This window comes from Thalia democratica, chromosome 3 (genome assembly GCF_965202585.1).
Source record: "Thalia democratica chromosome 3, ktThaDemo2.hap1.1, whole genome shotgun sequence".
In the NCBI taxonomy this organism is placed as follows: Eukaryota; Metazoa; Chordata; class Thaliacea; order Salpida; family Salpidae; genus Thalia; species Thalia democratica.
Window position 1 is genome coordinate 10,235,292 of NC_139167.1, and position 26,459 is coordinate 10,261,750.

The window sequence follows — 26,459 nt, forward strand, 5'->3', positions numbered from 1 at the left end:
ATTTGTACAGTAAAAAATCTTTAAGTTTAAAGTACTTTACTACTTTGTTTGGATTTATAATTGCCACAAAGTTGTAGCTTAAAGTTTTAGAATCAAATGATATGTATGGTTTATTGTAACAAATTGTTATTATAATAATAAATAAAAATTTGTTGCACAAAACAATATGACGTCGCTAATACAAATAGTAATTCATAATAACATTTTTAGAGACTTTAAATTAAAATAAAACTGTTGAAAATAATTGTATTAATAGTATAAACTGATATTATAAATATTTTTTTTTAATGCACATATACAAGTATATTTGAACTGACCAACAAAATATAAATTAAACTTTTTTTGCTACTATCAATAGATTCTATTATGTTACAAATAACTGTGATTAAAAAACTTTTTTATGGTTCAATAAGACATTTAAGTCTTTGTTTATGTTTTTTTTTTAAACTTACACTTTGTATTTAAGCTTAATTTAGATTTAAATGCATGAAAACTAAAAAAATATTAAATTTTTAAAAGTTATTTATAGAACAAAAAGAATAAAACCTAATACATCATTTATAAAATTTTATTACAACATTTAATTTTTTTATCTTACGTTATTTTACTTTTGTTACTATTGTTTAATATAAACTTACTATCATAAATAATCTTCAGCAATATAGTATAAGCTATAATAATTCGCATAGTATAAAGCTTCAAAGAACGGTTAATAAGGAAATCAAATTAAAAAGTACGTATTTGTTAACACGTTTTACACTTAACATACACCGAAAGTTGTTGAAAATACAAAATTATTAAAGTTTTTAAGTACGCTACGATAAATTAATAATTTCAAAGACTGATACAAAAATTAACACTGTAAGTCGATATATGTTACTAAAACTAAATTTATTAAAAACTCTTTCAATTTAAACAAGTATTTAAATCTTTATTATTTTCCAAACTGAAAATTTATTTTTAAGCATTGTTTTCTTTTAATTGAATTTTTAATTCTATAAGAAACTTTTACAAGTATTATTCTCTTCATTTTAGACAATTTTTAATTTTTCAATTTTATAAAATGGTCTTGTTTTAAAAATATATTGTTTTAGGTTTTGTCAATATTATATGATTAAAAATTAGTAAAAAAAGCGAAATACTACAAAATTTAAAAACTTTTATTTGTTTCATTTCATCGGGGTACGAAAAAATAGTCTACTATTAGTAAAAATAGAAAAAAAAAACTTTCAATCGAAAGTAAATGAATTGCGTTTAATTTATTTCAATTATTAGTAAAAGTTTCCCAAGTTTAAAACTAAATTTAGCCATAGTAATAGCTTTAAACTTCAAAAATTGAAAGTAATATCTATAAAGCTAATAACTTCGTTTTAAATTATACAGTGTGATTTAGAACAAACAGTATTAAGTTACATGACACAGTAATGCGTATAATTGTAGAAGTTTAATAAACTATAAATAAATTTAGTGTTTATCTGTAGTTCTTCTAAAATTTAAACATATTTTAAGTGTGATTTTGTAGTGTATGATAGAAAACACTTAAGTACTAATATTATTATTAATATTGGAGTTTGTTGTGCGAATACATGTTTTTTTTTAAATTAGTTATTTTAAGTATACAAACAAATTAAGTTTAATTTTGTAAAAAAATACTTAAAATACTAATCAAGCTGTAGCGAGATTGTATTGTCTCATTAAATTTAAAAAAGTTTAGAAAAACAAGTAAAAACGGTTCTAAACAAATATAAAGAAATACAAAAATTATTTAGTTCCTGACATTTTTTAATTAGCTACAAGGACGTATCTATCTCAAAAAAGTTATGAATCTGCCGTTACAAAAAACATTAGGGTTGACGCATAATGACGTAATTGTTGAAACAGGCAATTATGTTCTAGAATAAAGTATGCAGTTATGTTAAACTATTTATTGAAAACAACTGTATACAAGGCAGTTCATGTTGCTACACACCAGTGTAATCGCGTTGTTTTTTGTTAGAAGCTGCGGAAAAATAAACCCTTTTATTTTTAATTAGTGTAAGCTCGTACAACTCAATAAACTTTTCAATGTAACAAAACATATGTTTTTAACAAAACCAGAGTAGCTTAAGATAACACGTTATGTAAAATAACTTTTACTTTATATTTATGCCATTTTATATTTCGAAATAATATTATTCTTGTTCCGCTTAAGATTTCCCTGCTCTAGTTGCCCCTGCTTGGGTTGTCCCTGCTAAAGTTGACCCTGATGGTTATAAAATCTTTATTTGTTTTATGAGAGTCAAATTTTAATACAAAGAGTATATTTTTGTTAAAAAATTTAGTTTTATTTTACAAAATGACAGTAGTAAAAAGTATAAATTCAAAAAAGAAAATGTTACTTTATGTATCTTTTCACTTAATTATATAAACAGTCAGACTATTTTGTTTCAAAGCAAATAAAAGGATCGCTTAGTTCTTGAGATAATAAAAGTAAACTGTTTATAAACTTACTTCTATATTAAAATTTATTAGTTTTCACTTTTTATTAAAAATTTTGTAGAATTAATATTGTTGTTTAGTTTCATAGTGACATAATTTAGTTTTAAGCTTCAATTTTAAATTGTAACCAACAATATATGTTTGCATATGATTATTAAAAATAAGCCAGTCTATCTTAAAAACTTTGAGGCCACTACGAAAGAGCTTTTTTATCACTACTGATTTTATCAAAATATAAAAAAACTTAAAGCTTTTTATGTTCAAACTTTATATTTGAAAACAAACAAATATTTCTAAAGAATTAATCAGTTAATGTTTCTCTTTTTATAGTAAATGCACACTAAACATTTTGATAATTTAAAAAAGAGCCAAAAATGAACTTAATTATGTAAACAAATTCAAATATTCTTCATAACTAAGGTTACTTTCTTAGAAGAATTCTAATTTGTCAAGGTAATAACAAAAATTAAAAACACAACGTTTTGTATACTAAATAATAAAAGTGAAATTATTAAATTTTTTTTTAATTAAACATTAGTTTGAATTAGTTTTGAACGATTAGTCTTTAAATATTTAATTAATCGTTAAATCGAAAAATTGTATTACCTTTAAAAAGTTATATAGTAAATCACTTTAAATAATACAAAAATAAACTTAGAAAATATTAATACAAAATTAAAAACTTATAACAAATAACAATGAGCCAAACTCAACTGTATACAATGGCAAAACTAAAAACAGTAAGTAAATAGTTGCCAAAAACCAAAATAAAAGTTTTTATACAAGTAAAAAGGTGAACAACATGCTAACTACAAAACTGATGTATAAACTAAGTAAAATTTAGCACTCAAACACTTTAAACTTGTAACATATTAGTAAAATAAAACTAGTCGAAACTTCTTACTGTGTAGTGTTTGCAATTCCTGTTTTTATCAATTTCTTATTCATTAAAAACTATATATCTATTCAATAATATTTCTTTTATAATTTTTTCTAAATTTTATGTCATATTGTTTAAATAAAAAATATATAAAACGATAATTTCTATAATCAAACATTATACAATTTGCTTTTTTATATGGTACAACTATTTTTCCTTTTTTTTTGTTTTGTTTTTTCTACTAATATACTAATACTACTATTCTTGATGTATACTCAGTATACTTTAATTATGAATTTGTTTTTTTTTGTCAGATCTTTTAATACGTGGGACAAAGTTGCACCGCATATGTTTTATTTTATTTTTATTTTATATATAAGATAAAACTGAATTATTTTCAACACTGATGTTTTCTAATTTTATACCACTGGTATGTGGCCAGGTTTAGTTTTTACTTTCTAATTTTAGAAAACTAATTATTTCACTAGTTATATTTTTCAAACATTGTTTTAAACGTAATTAAATAACACTAAAATATTATTGTAAATATTTATGATAACTTTTAAAATAATTAAGTACCAAAAAAGATAAAAGTTTCTAGATATAAAATCACGAAAGTATTTGATAGTTTAATGTAATTCATTATTCTAAGGAAAAATATTTCTGAAACTGTTTTTTTTTGATCATGGGTTTAAGTTTATTAAAATTTATTTAACAAATCCTTGATAAGATATTAAACTTTGTTTATATAACAGAAACATTTGTACATTTAACGGTTTTTTTATATAAACCTTTTGAAAATAAGTTTTTGTCGTTTTACTAAACTTATTAAAATAATTATTTTAACAATTAACCTATTTATTTTACAGGTATACCTTTTTTTTTAGTTTTAATTAAATATTTAAAACCTAGTTTAGAAGGTAAAAATTTTATTAGGTTTATATTTTAAACTTTTTAGATATTTACTTGACTTTATTTTTACCACAATATGTTATCATTGCAAAGTTTTCTTATCATATTTAAAGATATTTTTTTTACGTTTTACTTCTAAAAATTTTTTTATAATAACTTTACAGTAATACAATCTCACAGACTTAACTAAGCTAATACGCTAACATCAAATTTTTTTAACTTTTCAATTAAATTCCTTTGAATTATAAAAAAAAAAGTAAATTTGACATTCATATCGAAATGCATGAGAAAAAACATATATAATAAATTTAAAGAAATAAATAAACAATGATTTTGAAACACATTTTACGATCTAAAATTATTATATCAATTAAAATGAAATATACAGCATACTTATGATGTGATGTTGCCTTAACACTAAGTATTATATTAAACTCTAAAAGTAAATAATATCATCAAATTCGCCATGTTAGTTCAAACTTTTTTGAATTTTTTACCACAAGACTGTGGCTCAATATATTTTTATTTCTAAATTTATTATACGCTGTAATAGATCAGTATAAATAAACATATGATTGGAGTATACCAACTGTTTTGAACACTTAGAGTAGTTTCGATAATTGATTTTGATTAAAGTGGTTTGGGTTACTGTTTTGCATATATAATTTAAATGGAGCTAATTCGTACGAAAAATTATAGTGAAGTTTTTGTATAGATAAAACACATATTTTTACAAAAATTAGATACAAAATAGTTTTATGACTTTTAAATACGTCACGTAAGTTTATTAACAAACTTTACGTTTTTTTAATGTAGACATTAGCTAAAACTTAATATAATTTATCTTCTGATTTAATTGCCGATTTTTTTACCGAAACTTGTGGCACAATATGCTTTATGGTAAAAAAAGTAAACTAACTAGTATTTTTACTTGAATTGAACTCGAATTTATTATTTCTTTTTATACCTAATAGCTAATCAAAACATTATTGTAATAAAACTTTAATAAACTGTTAGAATAACGATAAACAAACTTAAAATTTATAATTTAAAATATCATCATAATTTAATATTCTTTAAGTCATGTAGCTGTGAAAAAAACTGCCTAAAACATCTGAAATTTTAAAAATAACTTAAGTTTTTATGTCGAATCCAAAATTGGCGGTAAAACATTGAAACACAACAATGCAAAATTAACATTTTCTTACGTTCAACTTAATTTTCATTAGTTTGATAATTTTGTGAACAAATTTGTTCTTATAATACACAGTTATTAAAATTTGATAAAAACTTAAATATAAAGGTATAGAATTTAGTATCTTTAATCAAATGTATAGAAAAAATACACAAACATTTTCGCTTTTTTTTGCAATTGAAATTTAAAAAAGAATAGAACTATTTTAGAATAAAAAAAGTGATTCTAAAACTTTAAATTAAGTCATATTAGGTTGTAAGAAAACACTAACTTCGATCATGAATATATACATTTAGCTTAATTTTTAATTAGTATTAGTAGATCCGCAAAATTATTTTTAAACTTTAACTTGTAGTTTTAATTTAGAAAATCGGTCAATTAAAAAACTACCACTTATCATTACAAAATGTAAGAAACAACTGTTTTACATTTATTTATTAAGTAATTAATGTTAGTTACAGTGGTTTTAGCCACACAATTAAATGAGTGAAAGTTTATTAGTTAAAAAAATAAAAATAAAACTTTATGTACACATAATAAAGTCTTTCATATTAGATATTCTTTTTTTAAGTTATTAGTCTTGATTTTTGTACTATAATATAGTTTCTTAAAAACTATAAGTTCCACTTTTTTTTAGGTTTACAGAAACTACGGTTTTTCTATAAAACGTGCTAAACTTTCTTTTTTTTTTTTAAGAAACAATTGACCTTATAAAAATATAATTCAAGCAAAAATAAAGATATATAATTAGATTATGGTGCTGAAGTTTGTCACTAAAATCAATTTTATTCAAAGAGCCGGGCTACAAATAAACTAATTATTTAAGAAAATTATCATTTACATCTAAAGTCAATCACAGTAAAAATTACAACTATAAGTATGTACATATATCAACAACTGTATACTTGCTTTTTAACATAACTTTTAATCTCATATTTAAAACTGACGTTCTCTCTAATGGACTGTCAAAAAATTTTAATTACATTTTTTTTTTAGAAAATATACAGTAGTTTTACTTAAGGAAAATAAGTATGCTAAGCTGTTAAATAAGTTAAAAATTTCATAATCAAAGTATAGTACATATAAGCCGTAAGTTACTTTTTACAGAACAAAGGTAGTGTAAAATCAGTTATGGTAATTATTCGCTTTGTCATAAATACAAAAAATGTATTATTTTTTAAGCCATTGGTGTGTTATTTTAATTAATAAATTGAATTTTTATGTTCACATAAGTGAGTAATAAAATTACAGGTAAAGCTAAATGAGGTTATCAAAAAATTTGATATTGTATTATATTGTATTCTGTTTAGTCTTTTTAACTTAGGTTAAAAAAAATGAAGTTTTTAAAAAAAGTTACATCTACGTACCTTTATTTATATTTAAATAATTTTAACGCATCTATTTTAAAAAAAACTTTTTAAAGTTTTATACTCTACTAAAATTATACTATACTTATACTAGATGTTTGCTGTTTTAGTAGTCTGTTCAGTGCTAAGAAAAAAATTAAACAAACTTTTCAAACAATGAAATTAGAAATTTAAAATAATTGAAATTAATATTTGTAAGTATAATATTTTAAACATTAGTAGTTTCAACATAGAATTTGAAATAATAAAGGTATAAAATAAACGTGCAGGTATAGCTTAATAATATTGCAAGATTACACGAGCCGTACAGGCCACAATTTTTAGCCCTATAATGTGGAAAAAATTTTATTTTTGTTATATGATGATGATAAAATCAGTTCATTTCACTTACGTTTCTTTCTTAAAACACAGCAAATCACTATACCAGTTTTGTAAATTCAAAACAATGCAAATTTCTTGGTAAGAATTAGTTTAAAACACTTATTTTATCTTTGCAAATTTTTAATATGCGATTTAAAACTTGATTATTTATGTAGTATACTTTCTTACAGCTAAAGTATTAATGAAAAAGTTTAAATTAAACTAAAGTACTATAAAACTTAACGTATTTAAATATTATAAACTTTATATTGCCTCTTTTAAATAATTGCAAAGATTTTAATTTTCGAAATTATATAGTTAAGAGACTTAAAACGTTTTGCGGGTATCAAGAGACGTGACTTATGGTCAAAGCTGATCAAATATAAACTAGCTAAAAGTTATTCGTTTTGTAGTTTTAATAAAATTCTGTCCTTTAATTTTTTTATGATTATGCTTTATGGTACATATTTGTAAAGCTTATGTTTCTACTTCTTATAATTTTCTTCTACTGGTTAAGAATAGAATTATTTTTTTGTTTTACTTAATATCTATCTTACTTAATTTTTGGTAATTTATGTAAACTATATCTGCAGATAAAATAATATAATTAATTTTTAGAACAAAACTGCTTTTTTATTGTATTGTTGTAAGAATAAAGTAAAATTAAGTAGTGTCCTGTGGAAATAATTATTGCTTTGGCAGCAATCCTGTACATTTAAAACTCTTTTAAATGTACATTAACAATAATGTTTTTAATGAAAATCAAACTAAAGCACACAGAATTTTAATCTTTTAATGACGTCGTAGCGTTTTAACTTATAAGTTATTCTTTATTAACTAGTTTATAAAAACAAAATATCGATTTTTGTAGCGAATACTCATATGGTAGTTATTTTTACCACAACATTTTGTGGCTAAATTATAAAAATCATAATTATTATTTAATACTTTAAAATAACTAGATTTTATAGCAAACCTGTTCAAAACGTTTGTTATGAGAAAGGTTTTGAGTTTACTAAGAAATTATGCAAAACATACTAATTTCAAATGTAAATTTGTTAGTTTTGGTTTAGATAACAATCAACTAGTACTGTATCATTCTAATTCATATGAAAAGATGTCTAATGACGAAGTTAGATGAAAACTTTTAAAGTAAATATGGAAACATTTTCTTTTGTAAACAAACTTCGTTACGTTATGATGCTTCAATTAAAGTCGCTATTTAATAAATAAAAGAATTAGAAAATATAAGAAATAAATCAGTGGTTTTATTTTGTGACGTAATTTTAAAATCTTTATTCGGTACATCTAGAAAAAGCTAATTTTTTCAGGCCTTACAAACGGCTTCTATGAAACACAAAAAAAAATCTTTTATACTTTCTACAAATGAAAATTATAACTTTATTTCAAAGTTTAAATTAAAAGCTAAATGACTTAAGATTTTGTAATATATACAATTTTTAGTGATAGAAAATATTTTGTCATCTAAAATAAGTTGCTAAAGACTAAACGACATTTAATGAGTTTTTGAATATCCTAGAATTAAAACTTAAAAAGCTACTGTTCTATAAACTTCTGTTAAAAATATCGAAAAATATCAAATTTAGAATTAAATAATTATTTCTTCTCGCCGCATTATGTTTAAAGAAACTAAAAATTTTTTTTTATATCCTAAACTATTGCTATATATTGAACTTAAAACTGTTAAAACCAATGTTATTTATTTAATGACATCATACTTCTTTAAACTAAAAATATCTATTGTTTTTAACATTTAAATTTAAAAATCAATTGAAGTCATATAACTTATAGCAGAAAATTTATAATGTAACTAAAGTTAAAAAATAAATCTAAGTACTGTATCTGTGTTATACCACATACTAGTTGTTTACATTTAACAACTCTAAACCATTACCTAAAATAACCACTAGCGTTTTAGATTAAAAGTAATACTCTTAATATTTTTCATATTGTAATAAGCTTTAAATTCTGTAAGTTTTAAAGCTAAGAAGCAAATGAATTTTTCTTTCATGAACTTTAATTCTTTTTATGTGATCGTTAAAACTAAAAATTCTGATGATTGTTTTAAAGTTTTGTATTAACTTCGTTAATTCTTATTTTGCTACATAAAGTTATTTATCAGATAGAGATAAAGTGTATAGCTACTTTATAATATCTACTACAAAATTTCCTAGTCAATATTATGAGTTTGGTCTGAGACCCGACGAAATTAAATAGTTTATAGGATAGACTAAAGTATTAACTATTTAACAGTTTATTTAACAAACAGTAAACATTATACGCATATGTGTTATTTAATTTAAACAAGAAAGAGTAAAAACTTGTAAATATGTTTACTACTAATATTTTAGTAAAAAAAAATGAGCATCTAGCTTATGATGACGTTTATAATATTTCTGATGAACTGCAAATCTACCTCAAAGTAATATAAATTATAAAATAATGTTAGAGTTTGTTGAACTAGATGCCGAGAGGTTTTTAGTCATTGTAAAATGACAAAGTTTAAACCATTTTCGTATAAATGTGCCCATAACTATTGATAAGTTGTGTTTTAATTACTCTTTCCTTATTAAATCATGATAAAATTTATACAAAGTTACTATCTAAATACTATATTTTTAAAACTTATTGTATGTAAGTTTTTTTTAGAATTGAATACGTAAAATTTCAAAACAGCTCTATTTTTTAAATTTTTAGCAGCTCAAACTTTTCATTGGTTGCAAAAAAAGCTTCTAGTTGATTTAAACTAATTAGAAATGATTCTAACTTACTATACTTTTTGGTTCAAAAAATGAAAGTATATTTATATATATGCATTTAATAATAAATTAAGCAGTAAAACTATGAAAAAAATTTAAAACACATAATTACAAAATTAAATGTAAAATTTTTACATTATCCATTATATAAGTTAGTGAATTACTTTATAGTAGCACTTAAAGTGTAGACTTCACATTACATATTTTCTTTTATATCCGATAAATATATAAAAACACTTTTTTAATAAAAGGTGTAATTTTATACGTAAGTATTAGTTAGACACAAACCACTTTTTGTAATAAAAATTTCAAGAAATTATACATGCATTTTTTTACTACATTTATTGTTTATAATCGTAAACCATAGCATTAGATTTGCTTGGAAATTCAAGTTGATATTAAAAAAATGTTTCAAGGTTTTATAAAGTTAGACTTCTTTATAGCTTTCTTTTAAACATTTTTACTTTATTACAATTTAATGAAGGTTATTTTTAAATATGAATAATCAATTTTTATTTTGTAATGTACATGAATTTCCAAACAAAAAAGCTAAGTATCTACTGGTCTATCTTAATACAATATAACTTAAAATATGCTGTTTTTATTTTTAATTGTATTTTAGTATTTATTAACTCAAAATAATTTAGTTTCTTCTTAGATAAAACCGTTTTATTGATATTTATCTAACTTGTAAAGGAAACAACCTGTGTTTTATCAAATTTTAAATTTAAAGTAGTTTCGAGTTTTCTTTTAACATAATATGATACATTTATGAATAGTATATTATAACATTTTATAATCAAAACAAACTTCCGAAAAAACTAAAATGTTTTCGAAATTTGTCTAATCAGGTTTTGATAATTTATAAATTAAATTAATTTTTTATATTTATTGAAAATAGTGTTATTTTTTTTAGGATAAGTACATTTCAAACTAAACCAAAGGTTACTCGACGTACTAATAAATCATAATTTTTAACTATTTATTAACAAAATCAAATTATATCTATCATTTGCCTATTAAATCCTCTTTGTTCCCAAGCTTTTCCCCAGTTTTTCAATTTTAAATGATTAGCATCCTAAGTTTTTTATTTTACTATTTACTGCTAAACCTACTTTAACTTAAATTTTTAATAACTTCAAAGCAACCAGTTTACAAAATGTTATAAAGCTAACTATCTAATATTATGCCTAAAAAACGTATTTTTATGAATTATTTACAAAATTGTATAAAATAGCAATAAGAATGACAGTAAGCAAAAAATTTAATTGCTGACTTACTGATTTTTTATGTCTGCAATTTATTATTTATAGTTTGTATAACTTTATATAAGTTCAAACTATAAGTAAGCTATAAAACTAAATATTTTTTAGATTGTTTAGCTAACTGCTAGACAAAATATAGAGCTTATGATCGAGGAAATATTTTAAATAAAACACAAAACTTATAGATACAAATAATGTGAATTTTCGTTCTGAGTTTCCTCAAGTCTTAATTACATTATTGCTAAAAATTAAAATATAAACTATTTTAGATGTTGAAGATAATTGAACAAATTATTTTTAGCTGTTAAGTATGTTTTTAGTTTAAGTGTATTCAAAGAATTTATGCAATTTGACACAAACCACTTATTGTGGTAAAAATTTCTGGCTATGTTAAATGCATTGTTTAATTATTTTGTTTGTTTAGTTTGTTTAATTATTCTGTTTTATTAAAAATCGTCAACAATAGCATAATATTCGCATAGATATTTAGGTTGGTGTCATAAAACTTTTAAAGATATTTTTTTAATCTCTTTTTTAAACATGTTTAATATGTTTTATCTTTTATCAAAGTTATTTTTATAAATTTATTAGTTTGTAATTTATGTTTTGTAAGAATTTTTTTTTTAATTAAATATAAACTAAAATGAAATAAGTTTTACTAACTTAAGTAATTTTGAATTCTATTTTACACATTGATGTTTTACATTTATGATACGTTAAAATAAAACTTCAAAATAAAAACAAATTGAATTTGTTCCAAACTGTTCAAAACCCGGTTTCTATAATTTCTAAATAAAAGTATTTTTTTCATATACTTAAGAATTAGTTTTTAAAACTTCAATAAAAAGTAAATTTTTATAAGAAGCAAACTAGTTCAAATTGTTAATTAAATGTATGTACATGAAATTAACTTATTTCTAACTTTTGTCTATAAAATCCTCTTTGTTTTTACCTTAACGATTGAATATCAAACGATTACAATCCTAAGTTTTTGATTTTACTTTTAACTGCTAAAGCAAGAACTAATACGAAACAAGTAGTTTACAAAAAGTTTAAAGTCTAAATATCTAAAATGATGCTTAAAAAACGTTCGTCTATAAATTCTATTAAAATTGAACACATTTCTTAGTTCTAAGCTACTCTAAATTTAATAGCTAATTATCTAAATTATTAAAGTACAATTTCTAAATAATATTTGTTTTTAAAATAAGACTAAAAAAAAAGTTATAAACATTTAATTATAATTAAAACTCGTGTCAAATAAACTTTAAAAGTAATAATAATGATAGAAAGCGAAAAATTGCAATAGTTGGTTTAATCATACTTTTTGATGGTATTCTATGATTAAAAATCTATAAGTTAACTTAAATCCGAAAATTAAGTGAATTTTACAAAAAGCATTTTTGTTTAGTTATTCAGCTAATAAGCTGTACAAAATAAAAATATCGTAATCGAAGTATGAAGTTGAATATAACACACAATATAGTTTTTAAAATAATGTTAACGTTCGTTGTTAGTTTCCTTAAATGATATTTAAAATATAGCTATAAATTAATACATAAGTCATCTTATATATTGATGATACTTGAATAATTTAAAAAGTAGTATAATTTTGTCTATCATTTAGCTGTATTTGTAAAAGTTATACATGCTTAAAATTATATTTATATTTACATTAGAAAATAACTATTTGTTTGCTAAGCTATTTTTTATCTGTAGTAGTTCTAAAATATTTATATGTTTGCGATAGCAGGGTTAAACAGATAGAAAATATTGTTACAATAATAAAATAAATGCATACTTTTTTAACTATTTTAAGGTACACCTTAACTTAATTTAATCTATCAGTATTTTAGTGTGAAAAATTTAAAGATTTATATAATTTATTTAATAGCCTAATATCAAAATCGTGCAATTGAAAATAGTTTCAATATTTATTATATTCATCTGATATACATCGGATAACAATAAGATAAGTATTTTTACGTATTAAGTTTACAAACTATAAGAAGTTTTTATATTTTATTGACCAATAAGTAAATTCAAACCACAAGATGTGGTAAAAATATTTGGGATTATACGAAAGCGTATATTTTATAAGTTTTAGCTCATTATTACTTTTCAAAATAATGTAAAGTTTGTGAGTAAGTTTACATGACGTATCTAAGATTAGTTAAATTATTCAGTATCTAATACTTGAAAGGGTTTTTTTTTTATTAAAGGCTTTGCTATAACTTTTCGTGCGATTTTAGAATTTAAATACATTTCTGATATATATTAATAAATAGAAACTCTAACAACTTTAAACAACTAAAATCTTTAAAGTTTTAAATAATATTCCGATAAAATTTTTAACTTTCATGAGTTAAAATTTTGCTCAAAAATGTGACTAGTAAAATGTTTAATACTAACTATTTTCAAAATGAAAACTAAAAACCACACGGTACAATACTAAAATAAAATATGTTTATATTGTGTAATATTTTCCTTTTTATTTAAAAAAAGTGTTTAAAATACGTGGGGCAATATTACTCAATCAGAAGCTCTAACAAACATTCAAAAGCAAATTTAAAACTGTAATAAAAGTTGTAATACATTAAATTTACATTGAGGCTATTAGTAAAAAATCTAAAATAGCATAGCATAAGGAAAACAGCTGTATTGGATCACAATACAAATTTTAAAATGTGTAAGAAGAAAATAAACTGTTTATAACGTTAAACTATTTAATATTGTTAAATTATGGTATAATCTTTAATAAATAAGAACTTAGTTAAAACAGGATTTTAAATTACAATACAATAAGTTTAAGAAAACATATTAACAATTCCTATTTAATTATTTTTCATCGACACTATAAGTATTTTTTTTCAACAAATTCAAATTATGCAAATGGTAATAACAGAAACTATTACTTGTTATTTTTGAAATAATTAAAAAACATTTATCAATGAAACTAAGTTGAAATATAGTACAGTCTTTAAAGCAACTAATTAAGCAATTAGTTAAAACAGAATTTTAAAACTTAACACATTGTGAAGTTAAGACTAGTTGTTATTAAAATTACAGGTATATAGTATTTAAAAACGAGAATGTCAATAAATTTTCAATAAAATTGACCTTAATAAATAATTTGGTTTGAACCTGTTTTTTTTAATTTCTTCAATATTTATAAAACTTTTTGTTTTTGGAGTTTTATAACCCAGGCAGACAACATAGTCTAGTTTAAATAATTTTGTAAATTTATATTTGCTTTAATTTAAAAAATAACTTTAGCAGCTTTATGAATATAATGATAGAAACTGATATGAACTGAATGATACTCATCATAGAAAGAAAAATGAAAAACGTTGATCTAAAACAGGGGTCGGCAGGCAGTTAGTGCTCGCGGGCAAAATTTAAAGTTTCTAAAGTCTTCGCGGGCCGCAGCTTTGGTTTTAGTGAAATATGAATAATCTTTTGGTTTTAGTTTTAGTCACAGCAGAAAAAGTTTTACTTTTATTCACTTTGTTACTTTAAATGACTTGTGGCTACACATAGAATGCCAATTTAAACTATAAAATTTTATTGGAATTAAACTTACAATGAAAAATACAAACAAGTTTTATTAAAATATGTACATTTTTAAAACCCTAATAAATAAAACTTAATATTTTTATTATCTTACTTACAACCTAACTCTCTATAGGAAAACTTGGAAAACATTTATGAGTCACTTTTATACATTTTTATATTGTGAAGCATCTATTCATATTTAAAAAAAACAAAAAAATTGAAAATAAATTTTGCGTCTTCATTAATTTGCACTTTTTATAAAATTCAATAATTACTTAACTAAATAAAAAAAAATCCTTTTTTATTGTAGATAAGTTAAATTAAATTTTTAAACCTAAATAAATGCTCGAATACTTTAGTAATACCTTATCACTAATTAATTAGTCTTTTACATGGCTACCACTTTAAAAGCAAAATTGTCTGAGTTTTATCAAACCAGCCTAAGTTTATTTGCTGTTAAAAAAGCTAAAACATTTTTGTTAATTAATCTTAAATACTTAACTAAAATATCATCATGATAAAAAAGCACAATATGTAAGTAGAAAAATAATTACAATTAGTAAACTACACTACAGTCATAAAAACTATTCTGGGAATTCGAAGATTCATTTAAATTGTTTAAAATAAATGTTTAACACACAACTGAGTTTTTATAAATATCTTAAACAGGTTTGACCTAGTCTGAATTTTGATAATTTTAAACTAGTCGGTTTGTTTGGCATCCCTGTTTGAAATAAATTTAACAAAATAAAGAAATATCGAAGTTTAATAACAGTGAATAAATTTATATCTATAAAAATAACTGTTCAAAATTTAGATTTAATTGTTTGCTAACAAAAGGTCTTAGTGAAGTAACTTCACTGGAATATAAATAAAAACAAATTATACAGTAATCTTCCTTTATTCTACCAACATATGTTTCTGTGTGTCAACGAATCAACACACTTCAACTGGGTTGTTATCTTTCCTATTAACAACCCAGTTGAAGTGTGTTTATTCGTTGACACACAGAAACATATGTTGGTAGAATAAAGGAAGATTACTGTATAATTTGTTTTTATTTATCTATAAAAATAGTTATTAGTCAGCTTGAATGTTTAATTAAGTTTTTAGATATTTTTAACAAATGTATAAAAATTTATTAAATCTTTAATGAAGTAGAAAAGCTTCTTTTTATTGAGCATTATAGCAATTGTATATCTGCAGTAAATACATTGAATTTTGATAGAGTATATAATATGTGAAAAATAAGACGATCTATATAAATTAAAAAAACGTTAGTTTGGAGTTATTGCGAGAAACGACAAACAAAATCGCTTACGTCAGTTTCAAAAAAGCACATGATTATTTTTAGTAACTATAGACTAATCAATAAAAAGCGTTAAGGCAAGTTATAAAGTAGCGAAATCGGTTACTAAAAAAAGATACCGTTTAGAATAGAAAACTTGTTTAAAGAATTTGTGTTAGCGGTATTAAAATACTTTTGTTTATTCATTAAATGACAACAATAATACGTGTTTAGTAAATGTCTCAAGATTATAAAGACGCATTAATCAAATTAGACCTTTAATCATTATGTTAAGGTGAGAGCACTGATACAACATATATTGCTAATCTGAGAATCTATAATTAGAGGTGTTTTTATTAATTTTGACATATAGAAGAATTTATAGGTTTAGTTCCAATACAAAGCACAACAATAGGGAAATATATTTTAAAGGAAGGGTACATTGCACCAATATTAAGTTTTTTAATAAAAATTTTTGCTTCTATTTTTAGTATAAAATTAAGTTTAAGGTTAAAAAAACAGCCTTAAATAAAATAGCAAATTCTAAAAGATACTGTTCAACTACTTTAAATGAGATAAAAAAAAAAAACTTATATGGTAGATTTTTTGTATCAAGTCGAAATTTTAATACTTTACTAGTGAAATTTGTTTAAAATTCCAGGTTTTTTCAATAATTCTTAAACTCAAGGTTTTTTCAGATTTTTTAAGCATAAATTGTCAAATTCCAAGTTTTTCCGGGATTCAAGTTTTAATTAATCTGGGTTTTGTTAACTCTTATAGGTATACAATTAATATAAATGATGTTCCGAATTATATCTGCTACAAGACATAAAATTTAAAATGCATTATAATTCAAACCAACATTGTGAGCTGAACTAAATATACATCATAAATTTAATTTGCAACTCTTTAAAACAAAAAAGCTGGCTTGATTGACCAAAAACTAGCTTGAAATTTTAGTATACAAAAACTGAAAAACTAACTAAATTAGCCTGAGGTTTTAAGTCTTCAAAGTCTGAGCTTGTGGCAATTTTTTCTAAGCAGGTAGACACTAAACAACGAACAAATTGTCAACGTATAGTGTGTTAAAAAGAATAATCTGTAAATGGTTGGTGTATAAACATGTTAGAAAATTTGTGTTCAACATATTGAAGTTCTTATCAGCCGCACTTTAAGGCTTTAAACTACGCGTACTATTCTTACCTGCAAATATTGCCTACAAATATATTTTATACTTTAATTATATTTTCAATAAAATAGTTTAGTACTTCAATACGATTTGTTAAACTTAAAATTTGTGTTATTGTTATTAGTATAATTTTATTTTATTTAAATATTAATAATTCATAGAAACAAATATGTACATGGTGGTATTCTAAGTTGTCCTGTATTTCAGCAGGTAAAATGAGTATCTATCAGCCAAACTATACGGCTTAAAATTTTGCTAACTGTATCATCCTATAGCCTCAAAGTTTACCCTATTTATATGTTTAAGTTTACATTAAACACTTGTGATAAAAATACTCTAATGTAGGTCTTTTTTTTGCTTTGTAAATTTCGTCTGTCAATTTTAGAAATCAAGTTGTATTCATTGTGTTATTCATAAAAACTTTAGATTAAGATTAACTCTATAAGTTTAAAACATTGATGAAACTAAAATATTGATGAAGACTTAATTTTATAAACACATACAAAATTCTGTCAATTATGGTGTTTTGTAGGATAAAAAAAACTTATTGAATAGTGGTAAACAATAGTTAACATATACTTATAAACAAATAATTTTGTTGAACTTAATTTTTAATTCTACATCTAAAATATATTGTATTTTAACAATTATACTTTAAATTGTCATCATAAAAAAAAGTCTTAATACTACTTTATCAGGTACGTCAAGTTATTTTGTGCAACAATCTTTATTGAATAAATAAAATATAAATAAAGTTTATTTCAATAAATCATGCAGAACTTTTGTGTCTAAAATTTGTGTCCACATTGTGGCTAGTTTTAGTCGAAGCACAGTCTTAAAATACTACAATTTTATAAAAAGTTTATTCATACTGAATTATTCGACTTGTTTTAAATTGTAATAACTGTTAGTACTTTATTACAGTAATCTCTCGCTTATTTACGCACATTGTGTCCACAGAAAAAGTGCGTAAAGATATGAGAGGTCGTAAAGAAACGAGAGGTACCAAATATACTCACTATAATGGCTGTTTTTTAATATTGCTTCTAGTTAAAAGCAGACTGGGCACTTTCCCACTTTTAACTATTTGTTTACTTCATTAATAAAAATTCTGAAAACAACAGATAAAACTATAAAAATATTAAAAAAAAAGGATTTGATTTTCTTTAAAATAATAATAATACGAGTAGAAATAATTTTACTATTTTAATAATAAGTAGAAATTATCTTTATCTTTATTCATATGTGACATTTATATTCTATTCTACTCCGCAAATTCAATTTATATTTAAGCATTTCTTTACATTTATAACATAGTGTTTATTAATATATAGGGCAAGACTGCTGTATTATTTCTTTGTCTTAAAAACTCTCATTATTTCATTATACTTTCATTATTAAACACAGTCATGTTTATTTCAGAATTTTGATTTAATCTCTTATTGTTAACAAAATTTCTGATATACTGAGGTATAACTAAATGTTTATCAATTAGTCAAGGAACATAACTTTACAAAGTCTAAAGATATAGAGAGGTGTGTTAGCATTCAAAAACATATTTTAGTTTAAAAATATACATTAAACCTAATTTGTGCAATATATCAAAAAAAATTAAAAATTTTATTTTCAGAATTTTATAGAATTCTGAAATGCGTAACTAAACGAGAGTGCGTAACGTCACGAGTGCGTAAAGATCCGAGAGGTTACTGTATAAATAGTTTATAAATATTAAAACTAACTTAGAAAAGTTAGTAAACTCTGTTAGTTTTGTTATTATTCACTTAACTGTATATTTTGTATATAACTAAAACTTTTAATGGAAAATTACTGTATAATTTACTTTTTCATTTAATAAATATTTTATATTATATCATACAATAGTGATTTCGTATTGTTTTCACTATCAATTCCTATTAAATAAATTAGAATATAAGTTAATGTTATTTATTCAAAAAGTTTTCTGTAAAATCTATTTAAAAATACAAATCTACATTACTGTAGTTTGTTTTAAGTATCTGTATTAGTTAAAAGGTGGTTGTACGTTAATCTAAAATATTTTTTTCTAAAACATTCTGTTATTTATAAAAAATGAAATCTGATTTTATTTTCACATTTTTAAATAAGTTAGCCGTTAAAACTATAGTTTTTTTATTAAACTATGTTCTGTACAAAGCGTTAACTTTATATTAGACACATTCTATTACTTAAAGTTAACTCAAATGTAAAGACCTGTTCTGATCAAATGAAAGTTTAACAACATAAACTATCATAAACTAAAAACATATAATAAGTGAATAATTTATTGAGTAAGTGGACTTGCGTCATTGTTATATTATTTTATTTCTTACTAAAACCAATAGAAATTTTTTTATTTTATTTAAGTAAAAAAACAAAAAAAAAATAAAAATTGAAGGTTAAACTACGCTAATTTGTATTATTGTATTTTACAATAATATTAAAACAATGGTTGATAATTCTAGTTTATTTCACAATTAAAAACTAAATACATTTTTAATTGTTTTCTTTCAATTATAAGTTTAATTGAAATCGCTATAATAAACAACTTTAAATTATGAAGTATCTTAGACAAATATACTTGATATGTGTATTTTGGGAACGGTTTTAAATTGCGCGAATACAAAGTTGCACAAATTTACTTAATTTCACGAGAACAGAATTGCACGAGTGCAAAAACTTGCACGGAGCTAAATTTTTACAAAGCCAAAATTGCAGGAATTACATTTTTGCATGGGAGTAAAGAATACAGAAAAAAAAAATTAACAAAAAATTAAAACAAAACACTGACCGTGGGTAAAGATGAGGGGTAACAGTGATAAGAAAAGAAGTAAAAAAACAAAATAAATAAAAAACGTTTGTTTAAGCAAAGTTTTGGAAAAATATACTTTATAGTAATTCATTTATGCCTAAAACTAGTACAAAAAATCATTAAGATTAAAAACTGATATAAACTTTTCATTCAAACCTTTTTTTTTTGCTCCATTTTGCACAATTATAACTTCGATTTTAGTTTAAAATTTTAATTAGTCATAAAAATGTGTTTTAAAACGTCAGATGACTGTAGGAATATATACCAAATGTTGGTTGTCATTAACCAAACTAATTAGTCTAACTTATTAGCTTTATATTGGAGGTCGGTATATCAAAGAAATCTTAAAGTTCAAGTAGAATATAAAACAAGATAAACTTTAAGACTTGAAACTACCAAGAAATAATCGTTATGATCAATTATTTTTTAAAGTTTACATTAAACAATTGCTATAAAAATTAAATTACGTAGAAATAGATTTTTTGTAAATTTTAAAAACAACATAACCACTTAGTTCTTATTAATGTTTATTCACATACTTGATTATGTTTTAACTTAAACATAAAAAAGTAAAAATTAACAAACAATCATACTCTAATTTAATTAGAACACTACTAAACTTTTTTCTAAATTAAATCAATCTCATTCATTTTTTGTTTACTATGCTTATATATAGGTTTTTATAAAATCAAAATTCAGTACTGTCATTATAATAGTAATCATGCAAAAGAATTTGTAAGTATGTAAGTGTTTTTAAGATGTAAGTTTTTTTAGATGTTTTACTGATTTATCAAATTGTACTTTAAATAATCACATATTTTGTTTAAGTTTATTATCTATTGATTTTCTGGATTAAACATTTTGGAAAAGTAAAACAGACAAACAATTTTTTTAGTAAATTTTAATTAGGGATTATTAAAAATATAATTTATTCATTACTATACTTTGAATTTCCTAGATCGCTTCAAATAAGCATAATTAATTGTTTCGTAAAGTAATTTACTGATAAATGATTGAATAAAGTTTTTTTGTAACAGATAAAACCAATTAAGTTTTTATAATTCGAGTAAAATATTTTGAAAACTATGAAAGATATTTATTTTTATTTTGTTTTTGAAATATTATTTAAACAAATATAAAGATTAAATCAGTTTGTTTTATTTTTGGACTGATTTCAAAATGCAATTATTAAAATTTAATTTATCTGAGTATTAGCTGCATTAACAATATTCAAAATTTTGTATATTATAATTAGCCTTAGAAACTTAAACGTTATAATTCATCGAAAAGGTTTATATTATTAAACTATTAATCTACAATGAATGTGCAAGATGATAAGAGAAAAAATTTTTGTATAACTTGTGAAAAATGTTTTAAATCGAAGTCAGCATTGGTTAGACATAAAAGAATTCATACAGGTGAAAAACCTTACAGTTGTGATAAATGTGATAAAAATTTTACACAAAAAGAAAGTTTGAAAACACATCAACTTACTCATTCTGGTTTGAAAATCTATCAATGCGATGTTTGTAAAAAATGTTTTTCACAAAGAAATAGTTTGAAAAAGCATGCAATAACTCACACTGATGATAAACCATTTGTATGCAAACAATGTGACAAGCGTTTTAATCTAAAGTCTAATTTGACAAAACACATGTTAATACATAATGGTAAGAAAGAGTTTCAGTGTGAAGTTTGTGAGAAGAAGTTTGCTCAAAACGGTAATCTAAAACAACACATACTGATACATACTAGAGAAAAGCCTCATGAATGTGAAGTTTGCAAGAAGAAGTTTTCACATAAATCAAATTTAAACCGTCACTTCAGAATTCACACTGGAGATAGACCTTTTGGATGCGATGTATGTGGAAGAAGATTTACACAAAGTTCAAATCTGAATAAGCATTTGAAAACTCATAAATTTTGATAAGTTCCTAATATATAACTTATTTATTAAGTTACTTTTATAGAGACGAAAAATTGTGTATTGTGTAAAGTTTTTTGTCTGAAAAGTTTATGAATTAACATTATAAAGAATTTTTTGAAATGACATTTTCCTTAAATTGACTAACTTTTAGCTGATATATAAACTTATGTATACGTTTTGAGTTTTCATGTTTTAAAAATTAAAGTAATTCCCTTAAAGCAAACGTTAATTTTATCATATTTTTACAACTTTTTTGAAGAAAATTATCTTTTCTTGTTTAATATTTTAGATAAAATATTATTAGAATCTATGTTGTTTCCATTTGTAGTAAATAACCAGTTAAGTATGTGTATAGTTTTTTTATAACAGAAAGTTGTACTAATTAATCACAAATAGTTAAAAGAAACCGTTGCTAAACTTTGTTTATAAAATGTTGGATGTATTAATGGCAATTAACAGTAATAGATAATTTTTATTTAGATACACTATCTTATTAGAATCTTTGTTGTTTCCATTTTAGTAAATAACCGGAAAAGTATGCGATAACTTTTTTATAAAAGCTAAATGTGTAACTAAACAAGCACAAATACTTAAAAGAAACCGCTGCTAAACTAAATGTGGATGTATAAATTGAAATTAAAAATAAGATATTAATTTTTATTTTTAAGTTTTAACTTTAACTAAGGTTTAATTTTTCTAGTCATTCATTTTATTGACTTACAAACTGTCCGTTCTAATATCAAATATCAATCAAAAAAAACTTAGATAAATATTTTTATGCAGTCTTTAATAGTATTTTGATAGCTGAATTCAATTTTGTAAATTGACACTTTTTACCGGTAACAGGTCAGATATGCACGAAGAAACTTTTTTGAAAAAATTACTTTGAGACCGGTAGCTTTTTTATATTAAGTAATTATCTACTTTCATTTATGTCTACTAACATAAACTAATTTTTATATACACCAAAGTAAACGCTTTATTTGTACTTTTATGCTGCTATGATATGTTTGAAGTTAAATAAAATTAATTTTGAAATGTAAACAAAGATTTCTTGAATACCCTTTACAAATGCTATAATTCGATTAATAAAATGGTAATAAGTTATAATCAATTTAACATTATTAAAAAAGAACTAAGTCTTATTACACATCATATTTCATCATAAATTGTTTTTAATTTATTTGTTTTCAGTTAGTTGCTATTGAACTACTTTTATTTATACGTATGATATGTATAACAATATTGTTTCATATTTTTTTAACTGTTTTATAACATATTTTATCTATCTTGTAATTTTTTTCGTAATTTATATTTAGAAGGATATTACATGAAGTATATTAGAATAAATTTATGATGCCTGTAAATAGTTTCCTGTCAAAAAGCTGTGAAATTACAAAAACATTTAACATTCACTACAAGTTCCATACAAGTTCATTTACATAATTTATTTTGTTAAACTAACAAAACAAACGTGATTTGCTTCTTCTATGATCATTAAATTTTAAGACAGGGTTTTTTAAACTTTATTTCAAAATCCCCTTAAAAAAAATCTACGGCCCCTCCAACAACATTAATCAAAAAACTACCATTAAATTAACCTAAGACCTTTTTTATTCTTTATTAGCAAATTTATAATATCTAGTGTAAATTTCAAATTATGGCTTAGTAGCCCCCTGTGACTCCTTTACTGCTCATGTACCCCTTTTGGCCCTTTTGCTGCTCATGGCCCCTGAATATCTGTTATGGCCATTCAATTATGTAGCTAGAAATTTTATACAACTTGTCGTAAGTTTGACTTAAAGTATTCAAGTAACAATTTGTTTAAGTTTCTTAGAAATTTCGATTTTTAGTTGTTGCCTAAATAATTGTCATAGTTTAAAACCATCTCATATACTCTTTATATTATAAAAATTAAAACAAATCTATAACATGCTTATTTTAAAAAGTATTTCTTTGATTTTAAAATAATAGACTAATACTACCATTAGTTTTTTGTTGTGCCTATTTAAAAAGGCCATAACTTTTGTTGTGCAATAATATGATACCTGACCCTTATATTTATAATGCTATGGCATTATTTTTGTTATCTTATAATGTTATATTTATAAATGACATATATATTATATATTTATACACATTAAACTCATGACAAAAGAAACAATGACAAAAAGTTTTAGAATTCAAAATCCGACAAAACTGTTCTGTAAACGATAAGTGCAGCCTTTCTAACATAATCTACCGAGCAAAAGTATAAATATCTGAAACTGATTATAAATCATAAACAGGATCAAGCAAAACAAACAAAATAAGGTACTATGATAACAAAGCTCCTTTCCTAAGGCCGGTGATATTAACCTTAAAACTACACACAGTTAGCAAATCACATATGGAATCTAAACAAAAGAATAATAAATATTATTTTTAATAAATTCCTTATTGAGTGTCTGAAAAAAAATGCAACCATAATAAAACATGTACCTTGTGCAACCTGAAAAGATTAATTATCATATAAATGGAATATATAACTTAAAGAAACAACTTATTATTCAATATTCGCGTTACTTAGACGACATTTTATAGGTTAACACTTTACAAATGTATTTAAAGTGATAAAAGCGTTGTGTTTTAACAACCCTGAGTATTTAGATATTTTTTTCGATATATTTTTTAAGACCATCAGATAACTACTTCTTGTTTTGGTGGTTTTATTAGTGGTAGCTTATAATGAAATAAGGCTTATATATTTTATATATAAAAATTTTTCTACGATAATATTAATATTAATCAAAATCATATAATCATGTTAAATACTCCTTCTATGTTTAGAAACAAGAACTTTATATTTAAAGACATTTCTTTAAAAAATAGTTATACAATACGAGCCTTAACCATATCAAATAAGTTTTTAACTAACATACAATAAAGTTTGCATTAATTAATTTCTAAAAAGTTCAACTCAATTTTAACTATAATTATTTTTAGTAGCTGTACAATAAGAATCATAAAATAACCGTTATATAATAACTAAAACTTAAAAAACATGATATTCTATATATGCTAGCATAGTTTGTCATTTTAGTATTTTTTCTTACATAATTTTAGTTTTATAATCCCGTTAAAATTATAAAGTTTATGATTCTGATTAAATACTTTTCAAGCTTTAAAAAGTACTATTCGCTCAGTTGTGAATAAGTTTTGAAATATTTTGTTGCATTTGTTCTCTAGAATTATATGCGTCATTAAATAACAACCAATCATTTTTAAATTAAGTAAGTTTTTTGTTACTACAATAATCATTTTGTTTTTTTTTTAACTCTTGTTTTACAAAACAGTTATATGAGTTATTTTTGATATATAATTCAATATTTTAGTTTTAACATCTCATAACTGTATTATGTTGAAGGTTTTGTAAGTAAGTATTTTTAAGGTAATTTAACTACTATATTTAATGTTTAAATTAGTGTCTTTTATCTTTTTAAATACACTGTTTAGTACTATTAACATTTTGAAAAAGGTTAAAACAAAACAAATTTTTCTTCAAAATTATTTGAAACTATATTTTCTTAATAGATATTTTTGAATATTTCACTTAAATATAGCTAATTTGTCCTAGTGATTTTGTTGTTATGTTGATAAGATAAATAACGTTCTAGAACAGTAAATTAAAACATTTAAATTATATATTTGTTGTGAAAAAGTTCAAACTTTTTTATGTATTCTACTTGACATGTTTAAATAAATCATAACAAGAAAAAACAATAATTTATAGAAAAATATCTAAACAAAGTTTTTAAGCACAGCAGTTTGCATATACACTGTAATAATTTTGAAATGTAATAATAATTTTTTTTTTGGTTTTTAGATGCATTAACAATATTCAATTTTATAAAAAATTTAAGTAGTCTTTAGTCAATTTATTTTTACAAGATTTAGAATTATTCAGCATTAGTATCACAATAAAAATGTCAGTTGCTGATAAAAAACATGTTTGTGTAACTTGTTTAGAAATGTTTTAAGTTGAAATCAGTATTGGTTAGACATGAAAGAATTCACACTGGTGAAATCCCTTACAGTTGTGATGTTTGTGATAAAAGTTTCGCAAAGAAAAGTAATTTGAAAACACATCAGCTAACGCATTCTGGTTTAAAAATATATCAATGTGATGTTTGCAAAAGATGTTTTGCATATATATATTTCTGAGACGCCATGATGTAGTTCATACTGATGATAGACAATTTAAATATAAACAATGTGATAAGCTTTTTAATCTAAAGTCTAACTTGACGAAACACATGTCGATTCATAGTGGTAGAAAAGATTTTCAGTGTGAAGTTTGCGAGAAAAAGTTTGCCCAGAGAAGTTATGTAAAACAACACATGTTTACTCACATTAAAGATAAGCTCCATGAGAGTCAAGTCTGCTACAAGAAGTTT

At 22.6% G+C, this 26,459-nt stretch overlaps 1 protein-coding gene across 1 annotated transcript in view; it reads left to right on the top strand.

The window, feature by feature from the left end:
* LOC145832082 (uncharacterized) overlaps positions 1-26,226 on the top strand; it is a 119,727-nt gene extending 93,501 nt beyond the window's left edge. Inside the window, exons 5-6 of the mRNA XM_082939442.1 lie at positions 21,485-21,998; positions 26,064-26,226. Coding sequence (XP_082795568.1) covers positions 21,485-21,998; positions 26,064-26,226 — 677 coding nt within the window. The remainder of the gene's footprint in view (positions 1-21,484; positions 21,999-26,063) is intronic.
* The last annotated feature ends 233 nt before the right edge of the window (positions 26,227-26,459 follow it).